At 38.8% G+C, this 27,968-nt stretch overlaps 1 protein-coding gene across 1 annotated transcript; it reads right to left on the bottom strand.

Annotated features, from left to right (window-relative positions):
- Mib1 (mindbomb E3 ubiquitin protein ligase 1) lies at nt 1–26,402 on the bottom strand. The gene is made up of 8 exons (XM_021214453.2): nt 26,316–26,402; nt 24,892–25,053; nt 22,195–22,376; nt 20,486–20,678; nt 18,586–18,664; nt 15,594–15,707; nt 13,561–13,661; nt 1–5,826 (listed from the first exon to the last, which is right to left on the bottom strand). Exons 2-8 carry the CDS (start codon nt 24,940–24,942, stop codon nt 5,686–5,688), a joined length of 861 nt encoding a protein of 286 aa, XP_021070112.1. The 5' UTR covers nt 24,943–25,053; nt 26,316–26,402; the 3' UTR covers nt 1–5,685.
- Nucleotides 26,403–27,968: the final 1,566 nt, after the last annotated feature.

Here is a 27,968-nt window from a genome sequence, read left to right as displayed (position 1 = left end):
ATTTTATTAATGGTAAATGTTTGCATTTATTTTTAAAAGCTTAGTTTTTACTAAGCTTTTTTTCTTAAACAAAAGCTAATAAGCAAGAATCATTTTTTCCATACAGAAACTTTAGCCATAAACAAGACTTAAATTTATTCCAACATTGAAAGCTAAAAAGAACTGGAAAAATTACAAAGCGCAAAACATTTGAGTCAACTTTTTTTCTACCATTTGAATATACTGTACTTAGAATGGCAGACACATCTTGAAGGAGACAGAAAAACATGCTTTTAGTCTACAGATCAGCATGAAGAATGACATGCAATTCATGATTTCCTTTCAATTAATTATTTAACTGAACCACTTAAACAAAGGGTTTGGCTTGGTTTGGTTTCCACTTGAGAGGAAGATGTTTTTTGTATTGATCTTCTTTTCGTATTAGATACAAAGTGTGAGCTCTCCCCAACAGCTATACAGTCAGCTATATAGACTTGCATATAGTCAGCTATATAGACAGCATATAGTCAGCTATATAGTCAGCTATACAGTCAGCTATATAGACTTGCATACAGTCAGCAAACACCATTTTTCTGCTAACAGTGCCATGGCCTTGAATAATGAGTTTTTTAAAAAAACAAAAACAAAAACAAAAACAAAAACAAAAAACCAGAGTAATAATACTAAAAAAAAAAGTATCAAGTGCAAATGTAGAACACTTCCCTTAAAGAATTATGCAAACCCACACGTAGAGGTGTTCTTGCACATGCTTAGCAGTATGGTTAGAACGTGCATATCATGACTGGTGCACTGAAGGCTGCCTAGTACAAAGTTTTTTAAGTGTTGCCAAGTTAATCAAGGCACTGAAGAGTTATGCAGATGGAGTTTCCAAAATATATTAACAATTGCTTTAACTGTTAAAAAGCCCTGAGTCAGAACTTTCAATAGCTTCCTGAAACTATACTCAAAATGGCATATTTGCTTATTTCATAAAAAATTAGAAAACCACTTTGCTTTTGAAGAAAGAAGTCATGTTTATGAAATAAAATCAAGAGAACTATACAGGACAGTCCAAATACTCAGGACTACGCTCCTTCTTAGACAGTTGTATGTATCAATTCAAACCTTTACATTTAGGCACCAAATTAATATGGCAGGTCACTTTTCCTGTACCTATTGCTTAAATTCTCAAAAAAAGAAAATCTAACTTTAACTTCAGGTTGTTTCCTTTTCCCCCACAAATAAGACAAGATGCTAGATGGGTGACAGAAAAGCAGTATTCTGGTAGAAAAGGAGGTAGAAAATGCCAAGGCAGCAACTTAACTTTATTAACTACCCACTCCTGGTTCTATACTGTGATCTTACCCACTGCTAGCCACTTGTCAGCCGCTGAAGCTTGGTGCAAGGGATTTCTCCCTCACTGCAGTAAAGCAACACACACACACACACACACACAAGACAACATTAAAAAGCTTCCTTACACTTAGTGTTTAAAGACATACAACTGCAATTATCAATACTGTTGTCGCATGTGTGTTTGCGTGTATAAGTCAAAAGGATATACATGATTATCAAGTAGTATCAGTAAGCATTCCTATTGTAATATTCAAGCAAGTTAAATTAGGTTGCCATTTTTGAAAGAAAAATGTATTCTGTGACTTTGACAGGTAGACTCAATGACAACTGACATTTATAACAAGGCACAAATTACTTGTGAAAATCTATTACCTTCCCAATATAGTACAAAACCAAAGCTAACTTATTTCCCATATTTAAAATGTGTTTCCCCTCTCTGGCTCATAACGAAATAATAAACTCTTTCAATTAACATACATGTAAAAAAATAGCAGTTATGGCAGGGGAGAGATGCCCTTCCTCAAATCTCAGGAACCTGATGCTGACCTAGGTTTGGATCTTGCAAACACAAATGACTCTAGTCAGTAATCTGAGTGTTTGTGTTGTAAGTAGTCAGAACCCTGTTGCCCAGAGGGAAGGAAGAAGGAAACATTTGATAGGTGCAGGATAAAGTTCTATGCTTATTTCCCAACAAACGGAGAGGAAGTGACCCTTCTGAACTGCATGTTTAGAAGCAGTCAGGACAACTGACCTCATGATATGTGGTTCTCACTGCAATTTAAAAAAAAAAAATACCAAAAATGTATCCATGAGTGTTTTTATATAAATTATTACTATAAACATCTCAGACAGGGAATTCAATATTGCTCTGAAAGGATAAATGTTTTTCCTTTTGGGCCTTAAAAGAGCAAGTTGTGTTAAAATCTGTAATTTACAAAACAATTGACAAGCCATATGAAGAACTGACCTTATAGACCCCTTTTATGCTTTAAGTACACCCACTCCACCAATACCGTGGCAAATCCTACACGGTGCTCCATCCCTCTGTGCTTACTGTTTTTGTTTCCTATTTGTTGCAACCCCAACCCCTCAAGCCAGCTCTGCTCCATCCAGCTTTGTCCGAGTTGACAAGTTTAACTATTCCTCATCCAAAAAGTGTCCAGAATTCAAAATAAACAAAAAACATCCATCAAGCAATACATAACTACCAGGATGTTCCCTGTGTAAAAATGACCCAGCAAGATTTGAATTTTGAACTAGACAAATCTTAAGCAGCATGCATTTTCAACATTCTAAAATAAAATGTTGTTTCAGGCTAAAGTCTTCAAAAATATAAATTTAAGGAATTATTTCCAGTTAATTTTATGTTTCAGTAGACTTCTGGTTAACCTGCCATTATTAAATTACAAATACCTTAAGTATAATTCAGATAACTAAACATTTGCCTAGTATAATATTCTTACACTAATATAAAATTATATTCTCTTGAAAACCCCACTCCCAATAAAATTCTGCATGTGTGCAGCACAGGTAAGGATGTTAAACTATGTGAACATGAGCAGCTGTGGCAGCAGCGCCTGAGAAGTTCTGTGTGTGCTCAGTGAGAAAGCCGATGATGGTCTTCCTGAATGAAGGGGAAACACCAGTGAGGAATGCTAACACGCCTCAGGACCCTATCTGTTGTCCACAGACACAGCTGCAGCATAAACACTGAGTGCGCCGAGACACTGACCTTCTTTCCTGACTTAGTCCAAGTCCAATACTTTAAAAAACAAATGCATGTCATTGTAATAATAATTCTAAGGAAAGGTAAGAATTCTTCTGAGGCACAGGAAAGAGGTTTGGGTAACTAAAAGGAAAGATCCCCAAGGGGCCAAGTGTTGTAAAGAGACTAAGAGGTAGTAGTTTCAGAGTGCAGGAGGAAGTCACTGGCATGATTCAGTTCCTGGTCTTACTGTCTCCTGTAAGCCCAAAACAAATTTACAATAATTGTAGATGCCCGAAGACCTGAACAGAAGTGCATCTGTCCATAACATGCATAACATAAATGGCCAAGTGACAAAGAGAAAGCCGTACATCCCCAGCACTACAGAGGCTTGACGGCTTCTCTCTCCTAAGCTAGTGTGCTACGCGCTGCATGGAGGAGATGATGGAGCCGGTCAGGAGGCCTATCCCTTAACAGATGTAATCTTTACAGGATAAGACTTGGCACTGCAGCCTGGGAGACAGAGAAAGGGATGAAGTGGGATACAGCTGTGGCGCACAGATTCTCGGGCTGGCAGACTGTGTAGCAGCCACCCCTCCTTGCCTGATGACAAGTGGAAAGAGGTGGGCAGCCTATGGCAAGGAAGAAAAGAGCCTCATTTCTGCTCTTTCCAAGTCTGCAAGAAGATAGTCTGTCTCTATGTAAACATTGTATTATCAGATGTATCTTTAAAAAACAAAAAACCTCTTCAAATTATACTTAGAAAAAAATAGCCTCATTGCTTCCTTACAATAGAACATTCCTAATTTGAAACTAATAAGGATTGTACCCTCCAAAATGATTAACAGTTGTTAAATATGGTGGGATCCCCATCCTATAATCCCACAATTGGAAGGCAGAGGCAGGAAGATCGTAAGGTTGAGGCCAGCCTGAGCTACACAGTAGGTCCCAGGTCAGCTTAGAATACATAGTGAGACTCTATCTCAAAAACACAAAGGAGAAACAAAGCAGTTACTCAGCTAAACACGGGCATGGAACTGCTGAGTCTGCAAGGCAAGCAGCAGCTCAGCTCACTGTGCTGCAAGTAACCTCCAGCAACAAAGTACAGCCAGGCTGGACACTGCTCTCCCACTTTAAGTTGCTATAGCAAAAAAACCCAAAAAAATAAAAAAACAAAAAACAACAGACACAAGCTAGCCAGATTCAAATGCAGGGGAAACTATCCTCAAAGAACCCTATCCTTAAAAGTACATGCTTACACACTGCACACAGTAGACACTATTGTAAATAACTGATAGGTGGGTTTTTTGTTTTTGTTTGTTTTTTGTTTTTTAACAATCTAGCAGTGAAGAATCTCGAAACAATGTCCATATATTTAGGCTAGATATAAAGATTACTCATTTAAGGAGACAAAATGCTTAGCCCCCTAACCAAGTCAACATGTATTTTCCATGCTTTTCCACAAATGTCCTGGCATCCTTTTCTAAGTATCTTACATTAAGCTATTTATTGTATCTTAGTGCATGTTGGCAGTTTAAAGAATGTTCATCTGTAGGTATAAAGAAAAACTGTGTTCTTTATAGTAAAATTACTATCCGAGAGAACAGAAGTAAGGCTTTGGATGAAGGTAGAATCCGTAACACTGTCAGAATTAACAGACATACTGAAAAGATTGTTGCCTCTTACAATGTACCACCCATCTGAAGAGACCTCAGAGACATAGAAAGGATGGTGTGCACACACTGGTCAGATCAGGCACAGGTCAGCAGTCACAGGGAAAATGGAAATTGCTTTTCACAGATCTTTCTCTGCAAACAGTGAGAAGCTAATACAAGAAGTCCAACAGTGAAAACCAGGCAGAGGTGTGACTGTGTCACTCTGAGCTTGCCTTCAGTTCTTACTAGAATCTTGCTTTGCCTTTTCATGTCTACTGGTGATTTTGAAATAATTCATTTATTTAAGTTAGTAAATTTTCCTTTTAAGTCTAGAAAAGAAGGTAAAGTCATTATTCTCTTACCCCGTATTTTCACTTACTTAAAAATTCAGAAACAATCATTTGGATAACTTTAAATTATCTTGAAATACAATGTTTCCTTCAGTACTGCCTTAGCCAGGAGGCTTATCTCTACTATACTTCTGTCACTGAGCATACATGACATAGTCTGACTTGCCCCACTCACCTTCAGTATGACTTTTTAGAACAGTGTGTCATTTCACCATGCGAAATCATGATAATCATTTGGAATAATGACCTTGTAAGCTAACGTCTAAGGTTTAACATATGTGCACATATTAAAAAAGAAAAATGAAATAGAAAAATGTGAAAGGAGGACCTTAAAGGATTTTCCCCTTCAAAGCCATAAGCAAATTTTCTGAGTTTCCATGGATTTGATGTTCCAAATTCAAGAGGAAATACACACACACACACACACACACACACACACACACACACACGCACGCGTGTGCAGGTAATTTCAAACACTGCATGTTTTCGTTGTGATGGTGGTCCATATATAGTCTAATTACATTCTAATAAAGAAATTAAGAAATTACAAAGTAACCCATTAAACTCCCAACTAGTTTCAGAACCTACTAAGATCTCATGATCACATACTTTAGCCAACAAAACACTCTGTGTTTCTTAATCAGTACAAAAGAATCCTTCGTTCAATTGCCTTGCGACAAATTGGGCATTCACTCATCCGGTCTCCACAGAGCTGGCATGTTCCATGGCCACAGAGGAAAATCATGTTCTTTAGACGATCCAAGCACACAGGGCACATGGTCTGAAATGAATGAGATAGTGAATAAGGAGGAGCCATGTTATACTATACGTGTAACACGACAATTCTTCTATATCATTAATTTTCTATTCTGGTTTTAGTCAAACAATCTATTGTTTTTCAGGATTTTTTTTTTTTTTTTGAGAGGAGATTTGAGACTAGGTCTTGTTATATTACCTTGGTCAGTGACCTTACAATGTAGGCCAGGCTGGTTTCAGGTCTCTGCATTCCAAGTGCTGGAATGCCCAGCTTAAAAATAAGTTAGTTATTTATAAATTATTTGTTCAAAAATAGTTAAAATAAAATGTCATCCCTACAAAATAGATACTAATTATTCTTTCAAAATAGTACAAAAGTAGCACATAAAACAAATACTATGGGGATGGAGATACAACTCAGAGGTTACAAATATTTACTGCTCTTGCAAAGGACCTGAGTTTGGTTCCCAGCACTCACTTGTTGGCTTACAGTTCCAGTGTATCTGACCTCCACTGGCTTCTGCATACATGAAATACACTAAACTCTTGTACCCAAACATATACAACATAATTGATAATAAATCCTAAAAGTAACTATTACATAAAATAAGAATGCAAATCCTAAAGGAGAATGAGCAATGGATCAAAGCAGCCGCACTGTACCTGAAGCAGACTTGCCACCTGCAGATACCCAGGTGTGTATCACTGAAATGGTGTGCACTGCAGGCACGCAGCTGAGAGCCCTTGCTAGGCACTACACTCCTAGATACAATACAGCCCCAGTCCACTTGAAAAACAAACTGGTTTAACATGGTTCAAAACATCTCAAGACATCTTGGAACTTTTAGCCCCAGAGTTCTTGCTCTCAAAAACTGTGCAGTGCTACACGTTATCAAAACTTAGGAAAATATTAGGTGTATGCTTTTAGCCACTCTAGTAGGAAGTCATTATTTATAAACATAGTTTACACTAATAAAAACCCATTTTACTTTGCCATGTGGATGCTGGGAATTGAACTCAGGACCTCTGGAAAAACAGCCAAGTGCTCTTAAGCATTGCGAATCTCTCCAAGCCCAAAACTGCTTTATTTAGTCAAATATGTTCCTACCTACATTAATAACCTTTAATAAATAAAAAGCTTCCCCACAGCAAAAGAAGCTGTCAGCAAAGAGACAATCTACACTGTCATGGTGACACACATGCCCCTAGCACTCTGGAAGCTGAGGCAGGAAGAACAGAAGTTTGAGACCAGCTTGGTCTACACAATGAATTCTAGGCCATCCATGGTTACAAAGGAAGATCCTGTCCAACATACTATAGCTAAGGAGACTGATCCACCAGAAAAGTGCTTGTTAGGACAAGCACTAGGACATGAATTCAGATTCCCAGCACTTCATAAGGAACAGCCTATGGCAGCACATTCCTGTGCTGGAGGAAAACATAAATATAAAGCACCTGAAGATGTCTTCTGGCCTCTACATGTGCATTCACATATCCATGCACACTCATGAACACACAAACTGCTTAACTCATTAATCAGGAGATAACTTATACCAACTACATTACACAGGAGATTAATATACAGAAAATACAAAACTCCAAAAATTAAACAAAACAACTTATCCAACCAAAAAATGTGTTAATGAGTCCAATAGATAATTTTCAAAAGAAGAAATATATGGCCAGCCCAGCATGGTGGCGCAAGCCTTTAATCCCAGCACTCGGGAGGCAGAGGCAGGCAGATTTCTGAGTTCGAGGCTAGCCTGCTCTTCAAAGTGAGCTCCAGGACAGCCAGGGCTATACAGAGAAACCCTATCTCAAACAAAACAAAACAAAACAAAACAAAACAAAACAAAAAAATGGCCAAGAAATACCTGAAAAAGTTTTCATCAACAGGGAAATGTAAATTAGAACTGCTTCCATCTCACTCAGTGAAAACAACTGTCAGAATCAAGTGTTGTTAAGGTTGTAGGGAAAGAGACCCTGATGAGGGGACACAAGCTGGTACCACTTCTAGAGAAATTAGTAAGAAGATTCTCAAACACAAGACAAGACAAAACAATAAACAAAATTAAGCAAGCTAAAACCAGAACTGCTCTAAGACCCAGCTATCCCACACTTGGGACTCTACACCAGTATACCAGAGACTTGTACATCCACATTCAATTCACTGCCACTAGTCACAGTAAGTAGAACCAGCCTAGATGCCCATCAACAGACAGAAAATGTGGCACATAAAAATGGGAATCAACCAAAATGAAGAATGAAATCATGATGTTGGCAGGAAAATGGAAGCAGCTGGAAATCACGTTACAAGAAACAAGTTAGCCTTAGAAAGGCAAGTATTCCCATATTTCTCATACTGTAGAATGTGGATTTAAATTTCTACAAATGAATGTGTGTAAATATCCATTCTGATGAAGCACAAAGAGGAGTACCAGAGGGCAGGTGGCCAGGAGTGCAATGGAGCACATGAGACACAAAAGCAGTAAGAAACTCTAAAGTGGGGAGAGGGGCACACCCAACAAAAGGGATGCTGATCGGCGGGCTGTGGGGAGGGTAACAAATAAGAACAAAGAAGACCATGCATCTATAAAACTGTCATAATGAAACCCATTAATCTGTATGCTAACTTAAAAATGAAAGACAAACGAAAGCCAAAGAGATGGTTCAATAGCTATGGTTCCTGAACAAGTGAGGACCAGAGCTCAGAACCCCAGAACCCATGTGAATCCAGGGGAGCACACTGGCCCACTTGTAATCCTGGTATACAGGAGGCAGTCAGAGTCCCTGGAGCATACTGGTAGCCACCCTAGCCAGAACAGTGAGTTGCAGGTCCAGGAGAGTAGCTGCCTCAACAAGGAGGCAGAGAGCTACCAAGGAAAACATTTTTTAATCTTGCGCATGCACTAGCACAAATACAAACATGTGCAGACACAAGCAATCGTGGGGAATGGGTGGAAGACAAATGCGGAGGGAAAAAAAAAAAAAACCTTTAAATCCTTACTTATCTTTACTTAGTCACTATATAACAATTATTGCTAAATGTTGATGATATAGAAAAAATTCCAACTCAATAAAGAATTTTCTCTCTTCAGCTATGTGTATACAGGTTTAGCAAATACATGTATTCAATTTTTTTTCTTTTTTCTTTTTTTTCAAGACAGGGTTTCTCTGTGTAGCCCTGGCTGTCCTGGAACTCACTCTGTAAACCAGGCTGGCCTCAAACTCAGAAATCCACCTGCCTCTGCCTCCCAAGTGCTGGGATTAAAGGCATGCACCACCACACCTGGCCATGTATTCAATTTTAAACTACTTTTCCTATGGTCATGAATTATCTTGGGCCACCTGCTATTGCCATGGTTCTCAACCTGTGGGTCACAATCCCTCTGAGGGTCGATCCCTTGTGAAGGGGTCACATATCAGATATTCTGCATATCAGATATTTACATTAAGATTCCTAACAGGAGCAAAAATACAATTGTGAAGTAGCAACAAAATTTTATGGTTGGGGGTCAGCACAACATGAGGAACTGTATTATTACCAGGCCACAGCACCAGGAAGGTTGAGAACCACTGTTCTATGGGTTATTTCTTGTAAATTCAGGTAGTAAACTTGGGATTTGGGATGCTACAACTGGCTGCTAACAGTGATTCCACTGCCAACCTCAGACCACATTCTTGCTGCATGAGTCTCTGAACCAATTAAATCCCTTGGTCAAGCAGCAAAGATGACAAAAGAGGATTTGCTTTATTATCCCTTTTGCTGTGTTCTACCCCGTTCCCTTTCATCCAGCTCTTACGGATTAATCTTGCACTAATCTTTCCCTCAGATTTCTACATAAACACACACATATTAAACTATATACACATAGAACTGTATACAAGTCAAAGAGCTCATAATATGTCCAGACTCTCGTACCAGGCACCCTCTGAGGCCCTCTGCTTCTTCATAGCAGAGAAAATCACTACCCAGCCTTTAAACACTATGATTTCCACCAGGTCTGTAGCTGTAAACAAAATCCTGTTTAGTTTACTAGGCAAAAACAGTATGTTCCTAAGTAGGTTTTTTTTTTTAATTATTGTTTTGTTTTGTTTTAGGTGAAGGATGTCCTTTTTTAAATTTTTTTTTTAATTTTTATTGGTTATTTTATTTATTTACATTTCAAATGTTACCCCCTTTCCTGATTTCACCCCCACAAACCCCATCCTATTCTGCACCCTTGCTTCTATGAGGGTGCTCGCCCACCCAGATCCTAGCAAACATGTGTTGTCACCTGAGGTTTTGATCTTAGTCATTCTTTTTTTCTTCTGTAGAACATAATTTTAATATTTTCAACTGTTAATATTCAACAAACAGAATTATCTTAAGATATATTTCGTTGTTATTCCTGATTTTATTAATTTGGATACTGTCTCTGTGCCCTCTGGTTAGTCTGGCTAAGGGTTTATCTATCTCGTTGATTTTCTCAAAAACAAAACAAAACAAAAAATCAGCTCCATTTTGTTTCTATTTGGTTGATTTCAGCCCTGAGTTTGATTATTTCCTGCAATCTACTCCTCTTGGGTGTATTTACTTCTTTTTGTTCTAGAGCTTTTAGTTGTGCTATCAAGCTGCTAGTGTATGCTCTCTTCAGGTTTTTTTGTTTGTTTGTTTGTTTGTTTGTTTGGAGGCACTCAGAGCTATGAGTTTTCCTCTTATCACTGCATTCACTATTTCTCATAAGTTTTGGTATGATGTGCCTTCATTTTCATTAAATTCTAAAAACTCTTTAATTTCTTTATTTCTTCCTTGACCAAGTTATCACTGAGTAGAATGTTGTTCAGATTCCATGTGCATATGTGCTTTCCGTTGTTTTTGTTGGTATTTAAGACCAGCCTTAGTCCATGGTGACCAGACAGGGTGCATGGGATTATTTCTATCTTCTTGTATCTATTGAAGCCTGTTTTGTGACCAATTATATGGTGAATTTTGGAAAAGGTACTGTGAGATGCTGAGAAGAAGGTATATTCTTTTTTGCTTTAGGATAAAATGTTCTATAAATATGTTAGATCCATTTGGCTCATAACTTCTGTTAGTTTCACTGTGTCTCTGTTTAGTTTCTGTTTCCATGGTTTATCCATTGCTGAGTGGGGTATTGAAGTCTCCCATTAATATTGTATGGGGTGTGATATGTGCTTTGAGCTTTAGTAAAGTTTCTCTTATGAATGTGGGTGCCCTTGCATTTGGAGCATAGATGTTGATAATTGAGAGTTCATCTTGGTAGATTTTTCCTTTGACCAGTATGAAATGTCCTTCCATATCTCTTTTGGCGACTTGGTTAAAGGTTGATTTTATTTGATATTAGATTGGCTACTCCAGCTTGTTTCTTAGGACCATTTGCTTGGAAAACTGTTTTCCAGCCTTTTACTCAGAAGTAGTATCTGTCTTTGTCACTAAGGTTCGTTTCCTGTATGCAGCAAAGTGCTGGATCCCTGGCTCTAGCCACATATGTAGCAGAGGATGGCCTAGTTGGTCACCAATGAGAGGAGAGGCTCTTGGTCCTGTGAAGGTTCTATGCCCTAGTATAGGGGAATGCCTGGGCCAAGAAGCAGAAGTGGGTGGGTTGGGGAGCAGAGGGAGGGGGGGAGAGGATAAGGGATTTTCGGAGGGGAAACTAGGAAAGGGGATAACATTTGAAATGTAAATAAAGAGAATATCTAATTTTATACACACACACACACACACACACACACACACACACACACACACACACACACACGGTCCTATTTACATATCCAGTCTGTTAATCTGGAATTGAGTCAATTGATGTTAAGGAAAAGTAATTATTACTCCCTGTTATTTTTGTTGTTAGGGGTGGAAGTATGTTGAAAGATTACCTTCCTGCTTTTTCTAGGGTATAGTTTCTCTCCTTGTGTTGGTGTTTTCCATCTATTATCCTTTGTAGGGCTGGATTTATGGAAAGATATTGTGTAAATTTGGTTTTGTCATGGAATATCTTGGTTTCTTCATCTATGGTAATTGAGACTTTTGCTGGGTATAGCAGCCTGGGCTGGCATTTGTGTTCTGTTAGGATCTGTATATCATCTGCCCAGGATCTTCTGGCTTTCATTGTCTCTGGTGAGAAGTCTGGAGTAATTCTAATAGGTCTGCCTTTATATGTTACTTGACCTTTTTCCCTTACTGCTTTTAATATTCTTTGTTTTGGGCATTTGTTTTGATTATTATGTGATGGGAGGAATTTCCTTTCGGGTCAAGTCTATTTGGAGTTCTGTAGCTTCTTGTATGTTCATGGGCATCTCTTTCTTTAGGTTGGGGAAGTTTTCTTCTATTATTTTGTTGAAGATATTTACTGGTACTTTAATTTGGGAATCTTCACTCTCTTCTATACCTATTATCCTTAGGTTTGGTCTTCTCATTGTGTCCTGGATTTCCTAGATGTTTGGGTTAGGAGCTTTTTGCTTTTTGCATTTTCTTTGACTGCTGTGTCAATGTTTTCTATGGTATCTTCTGCACCTGAGAGTCTCTCTTCTCTCTCTTGTATTCTGTTGGCGATGCTTGCATCTCTTTCCTAGGTTTTCTAACTCCAGGGTTATCTCCCTTTGTGATTTCATTTTGTTTCTATTTCCATTTTTAGATCTTGGATGGTTTTGTTCATTTCCTTCACCTGTTTAATTGTGTTTTCCTGTAATTCTTTAAGGGATTTTTGTGTTTCCTCTTTAAGGGCTTCTACCTGTTTACCTGTGTTCTCCTGTATTTCTAAGGAAGTTATTTAAGTCCTTCTTAAAGTCCTCTATCACCATCAGGAGACGTGATTTTAGATTCAAATCTTGTTTTTCTGGTGTGATTGTGTATTCAGGACTTGCTATGGTGGGAGAATTGGGTTCTGATGATGCCAAGTAACCTTGGTTTCTGTTGCTTATGTTCTTATGCTTGCCTCTACCATCTGATTACCACTAGTGCTACCTGCCCTTGCTATAATATGACTGGAGTCTGTCCTTCCTGTGATCCCAGTTGTGTCAGAACTCCTCAGAGATCAGTTGTCTCTGGGATCTGGTGATTCTGTGATCCCATGATCCTAAGATCCTGGGTGTGTCAGAACTCCTGGGAGTCAAGCTGCCTCTGGGACCCTGGGATCCTGGTGTGACCAAGCTCCTGGAATCCTGTTATCCTGTGGTCCTGGGTGTGGTTAGAGCACCTGGGAGTGGAGCTTCCTCTGGGTGTTGTGGGACTGGCTGCAGAGTTTGTGCCCAAGGTCTGCTCAGGGAACTATGTTCCAGTACTCAGGAGGCAGATGCAGGAGGATTATGAATTAGAGGCTATCTGGGATACAGAGCAGGGTCCTGTCAAAGAAAGGGGTAAGAAGAAAAGAGGGAAAAGGTTGAGAAGAGTGGAAGAGGGCGCTCCTAAGTAGTTTTAACAGCAGCCCCTCTCCTCAGCAGCACGGGTAGAGTGCTACTGCTGCACACTCTGCTTCTACATGGCTTCTACATGTCCTCACAGCCGTCAAACGTTTGAAAGGCGCCTCACTGCGGTTCTCAGGGTTCTGTCCAACCATGTTTGTAGATATCTGGGTTCCACGTTTTGGAAAATGTCTGACTCCAACTCAAGGTCAGACACAAGTCATTTCCCCATTTGAACACTACAAATGACCTTTTATGGCAAACCATGCCTAGAGACAAGGTCACTGAACCAGCAGTCACACACCAAATGAGGTAGCACAGTAAGAGGCACTGGGTGCTGGGATGCAATCATTACCTGCTCCTTAATGTCCTGAAGCTGCTGCTGCAGTTTCTGCACATCTGCGTTAACATTGGTGTTGTCTTTGTCCTTCTGCAGCACTGGGATATTCCCACTTGCTAGAACAGAATTCAAGAAAAACCTTAGTTATTACTGTTTTGACATAATGACATATTTCTAAACTTTTAATTATTAAAAAACAAAGCTGTGGGGCTGAAGATAGTTGGTAGTAGATAGTTAGTTAGTAGTAGAATGCTTTCATGCCACGGGTTCTATAAGCTTCACAACATAAGAGTGGTATGGAGGAGCCTAACATTTAGGATCTTCTTCAAAATCGTGTTCTGTATTGAGAGAAAAGATATGGTAGTGACATCTAGATAACACTCATTTATAATCTTAAAGAGGTAAAAGGCTTGGGGGCTAGAGAGAGTGCTTGGTGGCTACGTGTATACAATGCTCTTATAGAGAGCCAGAGTTCGGCGCTCAGCACCCATGTCGCATGACTCACAACCACCCGTAACTCCCCAGCTTCAGGGAGATGACGCACAAACATTCACACATACATAATTCTAAAAAAGAAACAGAAGAACCCAGACACGGTAATGCGTGATTGCAACTGCAGTACTCATGAGACTGAGGACAAGAGTATGGCCATCAGGTCAAGGTCGGCCTGGGCCACACAGCAAGACTTTGTCGAAAAACAAGAGGCAGAGGTGGGGAGAGAAAGAGGTTCACAGCCAAAGAAAACTTCAGAGTTTTGAAGTTTTCTCTGGCAAACTCAAAACATACACTACTTTTTCTCTGCCCATGGGCTACTAGAATCATAGCAGAATAGCTACGAAAGGAGTGCTAATCAGTCTCTTAGATGACAAGAAAGAAAGAAAGAAAGAAAGAAAGAAAGAAAGAAAGAAAGAAAGAAAGAAAGAAAGAAAGAAAGAAAGAAAGAAAGAATCTTCCCTTCTATAAACAAGGTTCACAATGCCCAGCCTACCCTTGACCCTACTATGTAGCCAAGGCTGGCCATAAATCCCTGACCCTACTTCCACCTCCCAAGTGTTCAGAATACAGACAGCACCCACCACTTAGGAATGATGATGATGGTGATGATGGGGATGATTATTCAAACAGGGTCTTTCTATATAGCTCTGGCAAGTCTTGAACTCACTATGATGATGATGATGGTCATTCAGACAAGGTCTTACTATGTAATGGCTGGCCTTAAACTCAGAGATTTGCCTGCCTCTGCCTCTGGGGTGTTAGGATTAAAAGCATGTGCTGGAGAAGATGCAGAGACACAGTCAAACATTAGGCAGAGCCCCATATAGAAGGGGAAGAAAAATTGTAGGAGCCAGAGGGATTGAGGGCATCATGAGAACACTCATAGGATCAACCAAGCAGGGCTCATAGGGGCTCACAGAGACTGAAGTGACCATCACAGAGGCTGTATGGGTCTGAGATATGTATGTTATGGTTGTGTAGCTCTGTGTTCTCACTGACTCCCAACAGTGAAAGTGGGCTGTGTCTCTGACTCTTTGGCCAGCTCTTGGGACCCTTTTTCTCCTACTGGGTTACCTTATCCAGTCTTGATATGTGAGCTTGTGCCTAGTCTTATTGTAACTTGTTATACCATGTTTGGTTGATATCTATTGGAGGCTGCTCTTTTCTGAAAGGAAATGGAGGAGGAATGGATGGAGGGAGAGAAGTACTCTCTACAATGGGATTGCAGGCACCAGCCACCCAAGCCTGACCCTCCTTTCTTTATGCCAACATTTCCTTACTGTTAATAGTCTGGGCTGAAAAGTTCAGAAAGGTGTGAATAAGAGTGCTTTGATTTTACCTGCCCTGCACATTTCCAAAGTCTATAAGCATGCCACAAACTAAATAAAAATCCAATTTTACATTCCTTACAGCTAACAAAAGCACCAAAAAACATAACTACTCCTCTGTCAATCTACATCACGTATCTACATCACAAGTCCACAGCATAGTATAATGGAGAGATATATCCAACAAGAAAGCAAACTAAGGACCCCTCAACAGAGGACACTCACATATCTCATCAGAAGGGTCTTCTGAGCTCTTGCCACCGCAGCATGTGATAAAAGGCACCCTCCGCTCAACCACTGCCCGACACTGGACACACTTTTTCATCAGGCTGGCACAGTCTGAAAAGGAGAACACTTCTTTAGCTACAACAAAAATAACATCGCCTTTCTCTGCTGTATTTCTATGATTTAACTACATACTGAAACATTAAAGAAACATACCAGATCCTAGCTATAAGTTAGAAGTAAACTCCGACCTTAATATCATGTTATTAACCTAAGGATGAGAACTATCAACTGGAACAAAAAGTCTATTAGGAAAACATTTCCTAATGTAACAGAATAGTGATTTATTTTCAAGTAAATATTTCCAAATTATAAAGTTTAGCTGGGGATGGTGGCATACAATTATAACCCTGTTTCAAAAAATCCATAAAAAACAATAAACAAGCACAAAAAATAAAAAAGATCTTAAAGCTTAGAAAATGGAGAGGACCACTGATGACACATTTCAGTGACTAGCAGACCTGTGAGTGCCACACCAGATGTACACATCTGAAAGGAGGAAGCTACAGTGGACACTGCACATGCGGTAAGCACGTGCACTCGCAGTTTCCCATCAGGCTGAAGGTCTGGGCCTCTTGATATGGCCATGCCCACTTAACATGACATATTCACTCAGCCCTTCACTCACTCGGGGTTTCCCTCTGCCTCCCTAAAATATGATGATCAAATGTTACTTTCCTAAAAACATCTTCTAGAATACATGGTCTATCCTTCCCTTCCCTTGGGTCCCCCTCTGTCACCTGATGCGCTGCTTCAGAGTACCTAGGAGAACGTTTCCACAAGACCATCTTTCCCACGATAAATTTTCAAAAACTATATTTTAGTAGCCTTTCTCATTATTATTGCAGCTGGAGAGACTTAGGGGTAGTTAAGAACACTGGCTGCTCTCCCTGAAAAAATCCAGATTCAGTTCCTGCATGGCAACTAACAATCATTTGCAAGGCCAATGTTGTTTGGACACTGATGATAGTCTTTACACCTGCCTTGGAAAATAGAAACAATTACTTGAGTTAGCCTGTCAACAGTATAAATCCTTGACCTATTATTTAGTTGTCTATCAGAATGAAAAAATAAAAATAAAAATAAAAACAAAACACCAGTATTCTGGGGACCTATAAGACAGCTTGTAGGGAAGCTATTTGTGCCAAGCTTGACCATCTGAGTTTGAGCCCCAGAACCTACAGGGTAGAAGAGAGAACCAGTTCCCTCAAGTGTCCTAAGATTCCTATACATGCCACGTTAGTTAAAGACCCATAGGTATATACACAACTTACAGACATAAACACAAATAAATAAATATAAAATAAAATTTAACCCAATATTTAATAGGCATCTTACACCAATGAGACTCAATTACCATGTAATTTGTATGTTATTCTAGTTCAATAACATTAAAAAACAATAATTCTTGACTAACCTATTTTATAAAATGAAATATCATTTAAAGATCTTTTAAAGCAAAACAAACAAACAAACAAAAAAACCAGCAAAGGAAAGAGAATTTCAAACCCTGTAAGATATAAAAACCGAAGACCTTCAAGATAAATGTCCTTAAAGGAGACTTTAAAGCAGTTTCTTAACCTGTGGGTTGTGACCCCTTTGAGGTTGAACAACCCTTTCACAGGGGTAGCATATCAGATATTCTGCATATCATACATTTACACTGAGAGTCTTAACAACAGTAAATCACAGTTATGAAGAAGCAGCAAAAATAATTTCATGGTTGGGATCATCATAACATGAGGAACTGTATTACAGGGTCACAGCATTAGGAAGTTTGAGAACCACTGACTTAAAGCATCTCGAAAACTTCAATATTTACCTCCCAAAGAAAAGACTTCTTAAATTTCTCCTAATCTAACAGTTAACATAACAACATTACAGCCTCAAACAACAGCGCTGTGAGAGCCCAAGGAATCAAGCAGGTTCACAGGGAAGGCAATGCTAAGGTGAAGACAAATGAAGTTGCTCTAGCGCATACCAACCACTGTTACATGCAAAAAGGATAGACTAGATGTTGTAATAGTTTTAGAAGTTAAGTTTCTGGGGCTGGTGAGATGGCTCAGTGGGTAAGAGCGCCCGACTGCTCTTCCGAAGGTTCGGAGTTCAAATCCCAGCAACCACATGGTGGCTCATAACCATCCGTAACAAGATCTAATGCCCTCTTCTGGACTGTCTGAAGACAGCCACAGTGTACTTACATATAATAAATAATAAATAAATCTTTAAAAAAAAAAGAAAGAAGTTAAGTTTCTAGTGTGTGTGAAAGAAAGAGTTCCTTTTGTAGTAATACAAAAATAAATAAAAATTCAAAAATAAGTACACACACACACAAACACAAACACACACACACACACACACACACACACACACACACACCAAAAAAAGCCAAAACAAAATTTAAGGTTTATTTGTTTTATGTATATGAGTACATTGTAGCTGTTTTCAAACACACCAGGAAAGGGCATCAAATCTCATTACAGATGGTTGTGAGCCACCATGTGGTTGCTGGGCATTGAACTCAGGACCCCTGGAAGAGCAGGCAGTATATCTAGGTACACTGTAGCTGTCTTCAGACACTCCAGAAGACGGCATCAGATCTCGTTATGGATGGTTGTGAGCCACCATGTGGTTGCTGGGATTTGAACTCTGGGCCTTTGGAAGAGCAGTTGGTGCTCTTACTCAATGAGCCATCTCACCAGCCCCAAAACAAAATTTAAGAGTCCAGTCTGATAGAACATAGAATTTCAGTAATCAAATTATTCTGTATACTCTGTCACTCAAAAGTAGAAACCAAAAAAGGTACTAAATGCTTGTCTAGCTTTTCTGTAGGTGGGTTATCCAATAAACAAGCAAACACAAACATCAAAGATGTAGTCGTTTACTTTTGTCTCTATGACAACACTGGGGAGGTTCCCAATAGGCTACTTACTCTCACAAGCACACATGTGCCCACAAGGTTGAAAGAGAACAGCTGCTTTCTTGTCGGAGCACACTACACATTCTTCAATCTACATAGAGAAAAGGCAGTGAACAAGTGCAGAGAAATCATGCCACCCCAGCAGCTTATGCCTCCATGTTCTTCCCCATTACAGAAGCCCTGTTCTCTAGCTCTCCTGCCAGCTCGTCTTCACATCACTAGGTACTTAGTTTAACGGGCTATTTCTGCATTCCTCTCATACCTGACACAAAAGAGCAGAATAGAAAGATTCCATGTCATCTGCGGTCAGAGACAAGGAGCTAAATGTTAGTCTACTTTTTTTTTCCCCAAAAACTTTAAGGAAATTTTAATAAACAAGTATTAAAACAAATGACTGTGAGAAGACTAACAATAACAAAACCCTACCCAGAGAAGTCAAACTGTTAAGTTCAAGAGAAGGTGCTTGTGTTGCTTCCGTCTAGGGAGTTCTCATGAAAGCCCCGCTATTAGGATCTGGCCAATTCCCATGCTTCCTAAAGCCCAGAGTCATGAGGTCACTCCTCGCCTGCCTGTCCTGTCACTAAGTCCGTAAGTCTTCTACATCCAACTTATAATTTCGATTTGACCACATCTACAATGTGTGTGGTTTTGTGTACTGTGTTCCCTGCCTGTGGCTCCTTTTCCCTCTAGCTCACACCACTGCCTAGACTCACATTTGTTTTCCAAACAGCCTGCCTTTACTCAGCACAGCCACACTTAATTACCTTTTATTTATTAGTTTTGTTATCCAGAAATGAGTACCTCTCCCTATAACACCATCCAACCACTAACACACTGTTCTTGCTTGCTTTCATGTATGTGTGCTCTCCTAGCCTATGGCTCAGTACTGTACCTGGAGTTTCCATACCTGGCATACTCGTTTACTACAGTAAAACCTGGCTGGTCTCTGATACTCTTAAAAACATAAACTTAAAAACCACCACCAATATTAATAAATTACCTAATATTATTTGTAAGAGTTTTAAATAATAAAGCAAATTGATCTAATAATCACTTATCTATCCTTTCTACTATTTAAAAGAAAAGTCTTTCTTAGCACAAATATTCTCCATCTGGATTACCTTCTTGGGTTACACTCCCTTTCGTGGGACAATTGAATCAAAGCATTTTGGGACTCTGAGTAGACGATGCCCTCCCTGCATGTAGTAATGTTATTTAACAAAGTAATCACTTCTCACTTTGTTACCACTTAAAAAAAACACAACCTTTTATTTCCTAATTCATCAAAAAGTTTGAATTAATTTGTAATGTATTTATACTTCCCTAATTACCGAAGAATCCAAATGATTCCTCTAAAAATACCCTCTGCACTAAGTACTAGTTTTAGGATTTTTTCTTCAATGAAACTGTTGATTCCCCTTTAACCACTTGGGGTCACTATTTCTTTATGGTCAAAAACAGCTAGTAACCCAGCAAATCTGTTGACTGATTAAAAGTGATTGTTTTTAAATTTTCCACTGATTTGGAAACTTCATAGTACATAACACAAAGCAGAATTCAATGTAGCTAAGTTGTAAAAGGCTGTGAGAGAAAAACAAGTGACTAATTTTCAAGTAGTATACTTTAAGATATAAAAAGGAAATGTAAACTAAAAAGACTGAGACATAAAAATCATGTATGGTTTTTAAATCCTGGTAATAACATGATGAGGAACACTAGTAAGACTAGACTAGAAATCAATTCAGAAACTCTGAAGTAATCTCTTTAAATGTATAAATTATGTATTATGATATTTAACTTATTTGGAAGAACATAGTAAAATACCTATCCCAGAGGGGAGCATTAGATCTCACAGAACCCCACAACACAACACAACACAACAGCACAGTATACTGGTTGGCTGCTCTGTTACCTTAGTCCTGGACTGAACCTGTTCTTTACAAATGAGGCATTTCTTGACACGAGGGGAACACAAAGAACAGGTTGCAATGTGTCCACACGGTCCAAAAAGAGTATCTCTCTTCATGTCTGAGCACACCATACATTCCTCTAAAGTTTCAGAATCGTTGCTAATCATAGAAGGACTCCGAGAACCCACTTGGCCACTAATAAAACAGAATATTTCAAATCAAGCCCATCCAAACATTCTAAATAAATATGTTAACTTTTTAACATCTAAAGTGTCATTAGCACACATAAAAACAGATTATAATAAAAATCAAATGTCAACAGCTTTATGTAAAACCTTTCATTTATTTTTAATTTATAATTGCTAGTTTTCACATCTCTGTTGCTCAAAAGCATACCAAACAGGTACCTTTTCCTGTTTATAAACCTTAGCACCTTCACATTCTTCTAGTGACAATCAATCTTCAAATTAAATTAATACTCAATGAAAAAGGATGAACTTATAATAAAGAGCTAAAAACACTAGCAAAAGCTAATTTAATGAGCTGGGTGTAGTGAATCCCAGCATTCATGAGGAAGAGGCAGGTGGGTCTCTGTGAGTTCAAAACCAGCCTGGTCTATACACAGTGAGTTTAATGATAGAGCAACATAGTGAGTCTGTCTCAAAATAAATACAAAAAAAAAAAAAAAAAACTAATTAATGTAAGTGAAATTTCATTTAGAACATGTTCTATCTACACAGACACAGCAAAAGAAGCCAGAGGAATGAAACAAAACCCCCAAGAAGCACTATATTATAGTATTAATTAAAAGACACCACTAGGGACTGAAGAGATGGCTCAGCAGTTAAGAACACTGGCTACTCTTCCAGAGGTCCTAAGTTCAATTCCAAGCAACCACATGGTGGCTCACAACCATCTGTACTGGATTCTGATGCCTTCTGTGTATCTGAAGACAGCGATAGTGTATTCACATATATAAAACAATTAAAAAAAAAAAAAAAAGACTGACATATCTAAAAGAAAAAAGAGGTGAGAAATACAAGCATAAAGGGACAGCTACCAATACAGTTACTGGTAAGAGGTATAAAGGTCAAAAGAGATGTGAACTGTGTGTATGCCTACTCAGTTAAAAAAAATGTATACCAAAAGTCTTAATTAAAATTACTGACATTTCACATATGAATGTGTGAAACGATCACCTTTAGGGAAAATGCCCAATCAACCCGGCAATTCCTTTGTTCATTCCTTTAACCCTTTATTGCTAGTAACTGTCTTCAAGGTCTTGGTGCAAGGTGCTGTAAGTATTACAAAAATTTTCCATGATATTCACTCTGTTCAGAGAGAGTAAACTACCTTTTGCAGGAAAATATTATAATGTGAGTGAGAGCTTTTTGGTTTTGTTTTGTTTTGTTTTACTATTAAGGCTTTTCTTACAAATTCCCAGAGCATGCAGGATTCCTAGATCAAACTAGTTTAAAGAAATTTCTTAAGCTTACCCATACAGTAGTACACATAATGTGGGGACTGTAATATGAAATGAGACACACTACATAGAGGACAGGTTTCCAAGGATGAAAACAGCAACACTTTTAACACTTTACAGTTTAAGAACTGCAAAGATCAAGATACCTGCAAGTCCCAGGTCCTCCATTACGAAGCTGCACAGCATCTTAGGAATAGAACAGTACATTACATGACAAAGTCTACAAACCTGACTTTCTCCTTATGACATTTTGCCAAAGCTTTGCAGAGACTTGGGTCAGGACAGAGATCCAGTGGTGACTGACCCTTCTTATTCCGAATGCTGAGATCAGCACCATTGGCTGCCAGGAAACACGCAATAGATGCTGCACTCTTCTTCTCAGCCCCCTGCGTCCCAAGTCCCATTATTAACTGAAATCAAACGAAAGGAGTCATGATTTTCCCTTCCAGAAATTGCCATATGTATGTGTGTTAGACATGTAAGATTCAGTTCTAATACAGACTCATCTCTCCCCAGTCCCCATTTTCCCACATTTGTGAATCGACTCTCCAGTGTACAAGTGGACCAAAAGTGGCTAAACTCAGTTGGGTGCCTGCCTCCTACATGACTGATTAACTACACAGAACCAAAGTCAGGTCAATTAAGGCTGAGGAACTCAAGTAAAGTTTCTAGTTAAGAAGAAATAGCACATTTGTTCCTACTCAGTTTAGTTATGGGGCCACTACCAACTAACTTCTCAATGCTTCTGAATCAAGACAAAACTTAAAAGAATAAAAAGAACCAGGATCTGATTATATCATCTGAGCTATGGATCCAAATATATCTAAAATTGTTAAAGTAAGTATCAAGACTCACTGAGGACCTATAGAAGCTGGGTACTGTTTTAAAGCACTTTTATGATCTTATACAACAACCCATGGAGAGAAGTATGTACCTTTGAACTTTAAAATAAGGAAAAAGAAAAAAGAAAGCACAAAGGAGTTAAAAATATATACTCAGAGTCTTACAAGACAACAACTCACAAACATTTGGGCCTCAGATTCAATTATACTCTTTAAAATGATGATAAAATTCATTTGAAAGTGAAAAGGCTTAAAATAGTCAATCATTTAAAATAAATTTGGAGGACTTCTATTTCCAGATTTTAATATAAACAAATGTTGAATCACAAAGCTCTAAGACACTTGAGTGGGTATCCCATAGCTACGAAAGAACATGGATGAAAAGAACAAGATGCTACTGCAATTTCTGTATGTAAGAGGAAACCTCCAGACAAATAGCTTACTGATCTTGGATAAAAGAAGCAGGCACTCAAGCAGAAAAAGACGCTACTCAACAAATGGTATCAGGACAGTTGGCCATCAATCAATGACAAATGAACTGCAATCTATAACATTTGCTATATAAAACTTCACTGGAACTTAAATGCAACAGCTCAGCTTCATAAGCATCTATAGAAGGAGTCTGAATGACCATCTTGCCAAAGATTTCTTAGGAAATAAAGCATATATAATAGAAGAAAAAACTAATTACATTTTTTTCAACATTAAGACATTCTGCTCTTCTAAGAACATTGTCAAAAACTGGGCATGGTGGCTTACACCACAATCCCAGCCATGCAAAGGGCAAGGCAGAAGGAACAAGAGTTTGAGGATAACTGGGGTAGACTAAGGCCTCATCACAAAACACCAATGTCAACAGGGAAAGAAACATGAATGTACAGTACAATTCACTTCTTGCCATCCCAGGGCATTACTGACAAGGAGAACATCAACAGACTGATTTTAGATGTGTAGGCTCATCTGAATTTAGATAAATATCTTGGGGGAAACACTAGATCAAATGGAGTCCCATCTCTTACAGCTTTATAAGAATGAAAATCTTTTGAGAAGGCAAAAAGGACCAACTATCCATTCTGGACCTTCTCTCCTCAGGAAGGCAGGAGGTGCAGACGCCTCACTCTAGCCATTATACACAAAGCTGGTATACCTGCACTTCTGACTCTCCTCTACACTTGGAGGATGCAGTATATTTCCAGTGTCTGGAAACCATAGGATATATAATTATATAGGGACGCTTTTGTGATTTTGAGACAGGGTCTCACTCCAGCCTCGGTGGGCCAAGAACTCACTATATTAGCACAATTTGGTTACAAATCCTGCCTTAGCTAACTAAGTGAGGGATTACAATCATGAGTTAGCATGTCTGTCTTTACATATATTAATCCTTGGAAAACATCAATGACTATTCTTGAGCAAGCTATTACTTCCATACAAAACCATTTCACACTAAGTTAGCTTGTTCCTACGAAGCAGCACTGCACCACCAGTCATTACCTTGCACACTCACCCTACAGAGAAGACAAGGCGGTGACTGCATCGGCAGCAACACAAGCCACCAACAGCAGAAGTAAGTACGCGTCACATCCCTGATATGAACTTGTTTTTCTATTATATAAACAATTCTTGATAATTAGAAGAAAACAAAAGACCTGGAAAGTGGGAGCGTGCTTGCCTCGTATGCATGAGGCCTAGGACTCAATCCCTACCAACACCTCAAAACCTAATACCACAAGAAATCAAAGAATATTAAAACTCTAATGAAAAAGACTTGAGCAGATAGCTCTTAAAATACACGTGGAATTGATCAAATAAAAAGCAGGTCAAAATGAACAGGCATTAGGGATTTCAAATTAAAACCATAAACATACTCACTGTACCCCATTTGTACTGCTGAAATTTTAAAGAACCAAATAACTTTTGATAAGATGTAGAACAAATGCACTTCATAGGAACCAGTAGTAGTATTAAAGTTTGATAAACCCAAGTCTATCACCGATAAAATGTTTTGTCCAATGCAAATCAGATGCAGAAGAAATATAAAACTTGCTTCCACTAGTAGTGAGAGGACATTATCTTTACTTACTGTGTTTTTTGAAGGTTCCCAGGCAGCATCTACCTTGCCCACATCTTGCATGTCTTGTAGCTGACGTAGTTGAGACAAAGTGTGATGTCTCAAAGCTTCATGCAGAGGAGTATCTCCATCCTTATCCTGAATATCTAGTTTAGCACCTGCACGGACCAAAAGCTGAGAGAAAGATGCCTCATTTGGATAGTGTCCACACCTATAGGAAACTGCAGCCTATCAGCAGTGAGCATTCTGGACTTATTTGAAAATTTAAATAACAATAAATTTAAACACTGTTTGCTAAAACCGAATCACTTGGAAAAATGAGTTACTGATTATTTCATTGTGTGCCTTGCACAATAAATTATAAGTTCACTTTAGATCATCTTTACGATGTTTCAACAATCTTCCTAATCCTTTCTATAAATATCAAAGAGCTCTAAACAACAGCATCTACAGAACCTAATCTCTTTACAGTCTTAACTTTTTGTCTTGTTTTGTCTCTTTTTTTGTTCTAAAAAGTTATATAAAATATAATTCTAAGACTTATTCTTCAAACTTGTGGTTAATTTTTGCTGTCAACTTGTCTAGATTTGAAGCTACCTAGGAAACACACCTGTGGGTGGGGTGTCTTTGAGGAAGTTTCTAGAGGTTTAAGAGAGGAAGACAGACCCACACTGAATGTGTGTGGTCTAGCATACCAGACTGAATAAAAGGGACAGGGACACACTGTAACCAACTGCCATGTCTTCTCCATCCTCTCCATAGTGTGAGACAAACCAACCCTTCCCATCCTTACGTGGCTTCTGCCAGCTATTCTGTCACAGCAAAGAGAAAAGCTACTAACAAAGGACCAGTTCCAGTTCTGCTGCTCTGAGGCAGAGTACAGAATGAACTTTGCTGTCACATTTCCCGGTGACACTGTGGCAGAGTCACTGCTTCATAAATTTAAAGCAACACTTTTTTTCAGATATTTTGTTTGAAATCACCAAAGTAGTACATTAAAAACATATAGTTCCCTTTAATCCCAGCACTCGGGAGGCAGAGGCAGGCAGATTTCTGAGTTCGAGGCCAGCCTGGTCTACAAAGTAAGTTCCAGGACAGCCAGGGCTAAACAGAGAAACCCTGTCTCGAAAAACCAAAAAAAAAAAAAAAAAAAAAAAAAAAAAAAAAAAAATATATATATATATAGTTCAATTACAGTAAAGTTCCAAGGCAAAGCTTTTATTTTACTATCCACTACACATATTAAGAGGGATGTAATTATTCAAATTGTTACTTTAAATTTTCTCACTAACATTATGAGAACTATGAGAACAATATGCTGAAGACTTTGAACTAGGTATTAACTCCTTATCCCACAGACACAAATGAAAGGCTCTAAACCTCAGCACATTTAAAAAGCTATTGTAAGCTTGTATTAATAAGAATAAATACTTTACCCTAACAATCTGGGTGTGTTGCCGTTCAACAGCAAGGTGTAGGGCTGTCTGCTGGTTCACATTCTGGATATCCAGGTTTGCATTTCCCTAACAATGAACAAATTTAAATGGTTACATCTGAACAACAGAGAAGAACATGCAAACTGTTAGCTACTGACAAGGAATACATAGCTCTGCCCACCACTGTTTCTTCCTTGGAAGCTGCCCTGACACAGTTCTCATACAGATAGTGAAAACTAGACAGACAGACAGACAGACAGACAGACAGACAGACAGACAGACGGACAGTAAACCTATGTAGAACACTTAATGTAAACATGAGTATCTCCTTTACAGTGACTACCTCAAACCAGCTCAGGGACAAAGTACAGTATAGAGCTGAACAGAACTCTCTTTTACTATCCCCTGAGAGCAACTCTTACAAGCTGTAAGCACTTCTGAAAAGCAACTGTGTCTCCAGATAGGATTCAGAGTAACTTAAATGACCTTAAGTTCACTTCCTTCTCTTGCACAACCAAGCTCTTCCTCACTCAGTGAAAAGAAGTGAGGAGGTGATCTGAGTATTACCACGTTAGTAAAGGTGGAGCAGGAAGTCCTATGCATGCTCAGGAGAAGGAGCGGATGGACTCCAAAAGCAGCTGTTACTACACAAAAGGGAAAGAGTTTGTGGACAAAATAACTGATTTTAGAATCAAGGTACTCTGTCTTAAGATCTGACACTTACAAGTCATGTAAACTTTTCTAAGCATTTCAATATGTAGCCCTTTTCTTCAGTTCCAAAATAGTGTGATCTATTTCACAGGGCTTATGTAAAGATTAAGAAATACAGCACAAAAAAATGCTTAGCATAATGTCTGACATAACAAAGCAAAATGAAGAGCAGAGTCAAAGCTTCAAAAGACACACCTTACACTGCTAGGTTAAACCCATCTAACCACAGTTGTAATGGCCACCTGTGATGACTGCTGGCCAGAGCTCAAACTCCAGGAAGTTATGCCATCATCTGGAAGATAAACATTTCTGGTTTGCTTTCTATCATGTTTAATTACGTTTCTTTGACTGGCCATGAGTTACCTGATTCTCAGATCATCTGCTACATCTATTTAAATGTGCACAGTAGGAAGATTACAAGCAAGTATTAGAAAGAGGCTGCAAGAGGCAGCCAAGCCTGGTGTCCTGAGTTTGATGGCCAAGTGTCTTGTGATGGGAGGACAGAGTCATTCCCTGAAGACTGTCCTTTTGACCTCTATACATGGAGCATGGCGTAAACACAAAAGAGAGGAGGTGGGTGGAGAGCCAGTGTTAGCCAGGATGACTGGTGCATACCTGCAGTCCCAGCACTCAGGAAGCTGAGGCAGGATACTGGGTTTTAGCTAAGACTGAGCTACGTATGAAGATGGTTTCATGCAAACAAAAGCAACCAGTGTTTACAACAGACTATACATTGAGCTGATTTTCATCATCATGGGGGTTTTACTGCAACCTGTATCTGCAGTTTAATATCTACTTTGTAAAATAAATTAAAGAATTAAAAAGTTCTATGTCTAGGGCTGGAGAGATGGCTCAGAGGCTAAGAGCACTGACTGCTCTTCCAGAGGTCCTGAGTTCAATTCCCAGCAACCACATGGTGGCTCACAACCATCTGTAATGGGA

This window comes from Mus pahari, chromosome 15 (genome assembly GCF_900095145.1).
Source record: "Mus pahari chromosome 15, PAHARI_EIJ_v1.1, whole genome shotgun sequence".
NCBI classification, from domain to species: Eukaryota; Metazoa; Chordata; class Mammalia; order Rodentia; family Muridae; genus Mus; species Mus pahari.
The sequence above is the reverse complement of the archived record's forward strand: the minus strand, read 5'-3'. Positions and strand labels throughout refer to the sequence as shown.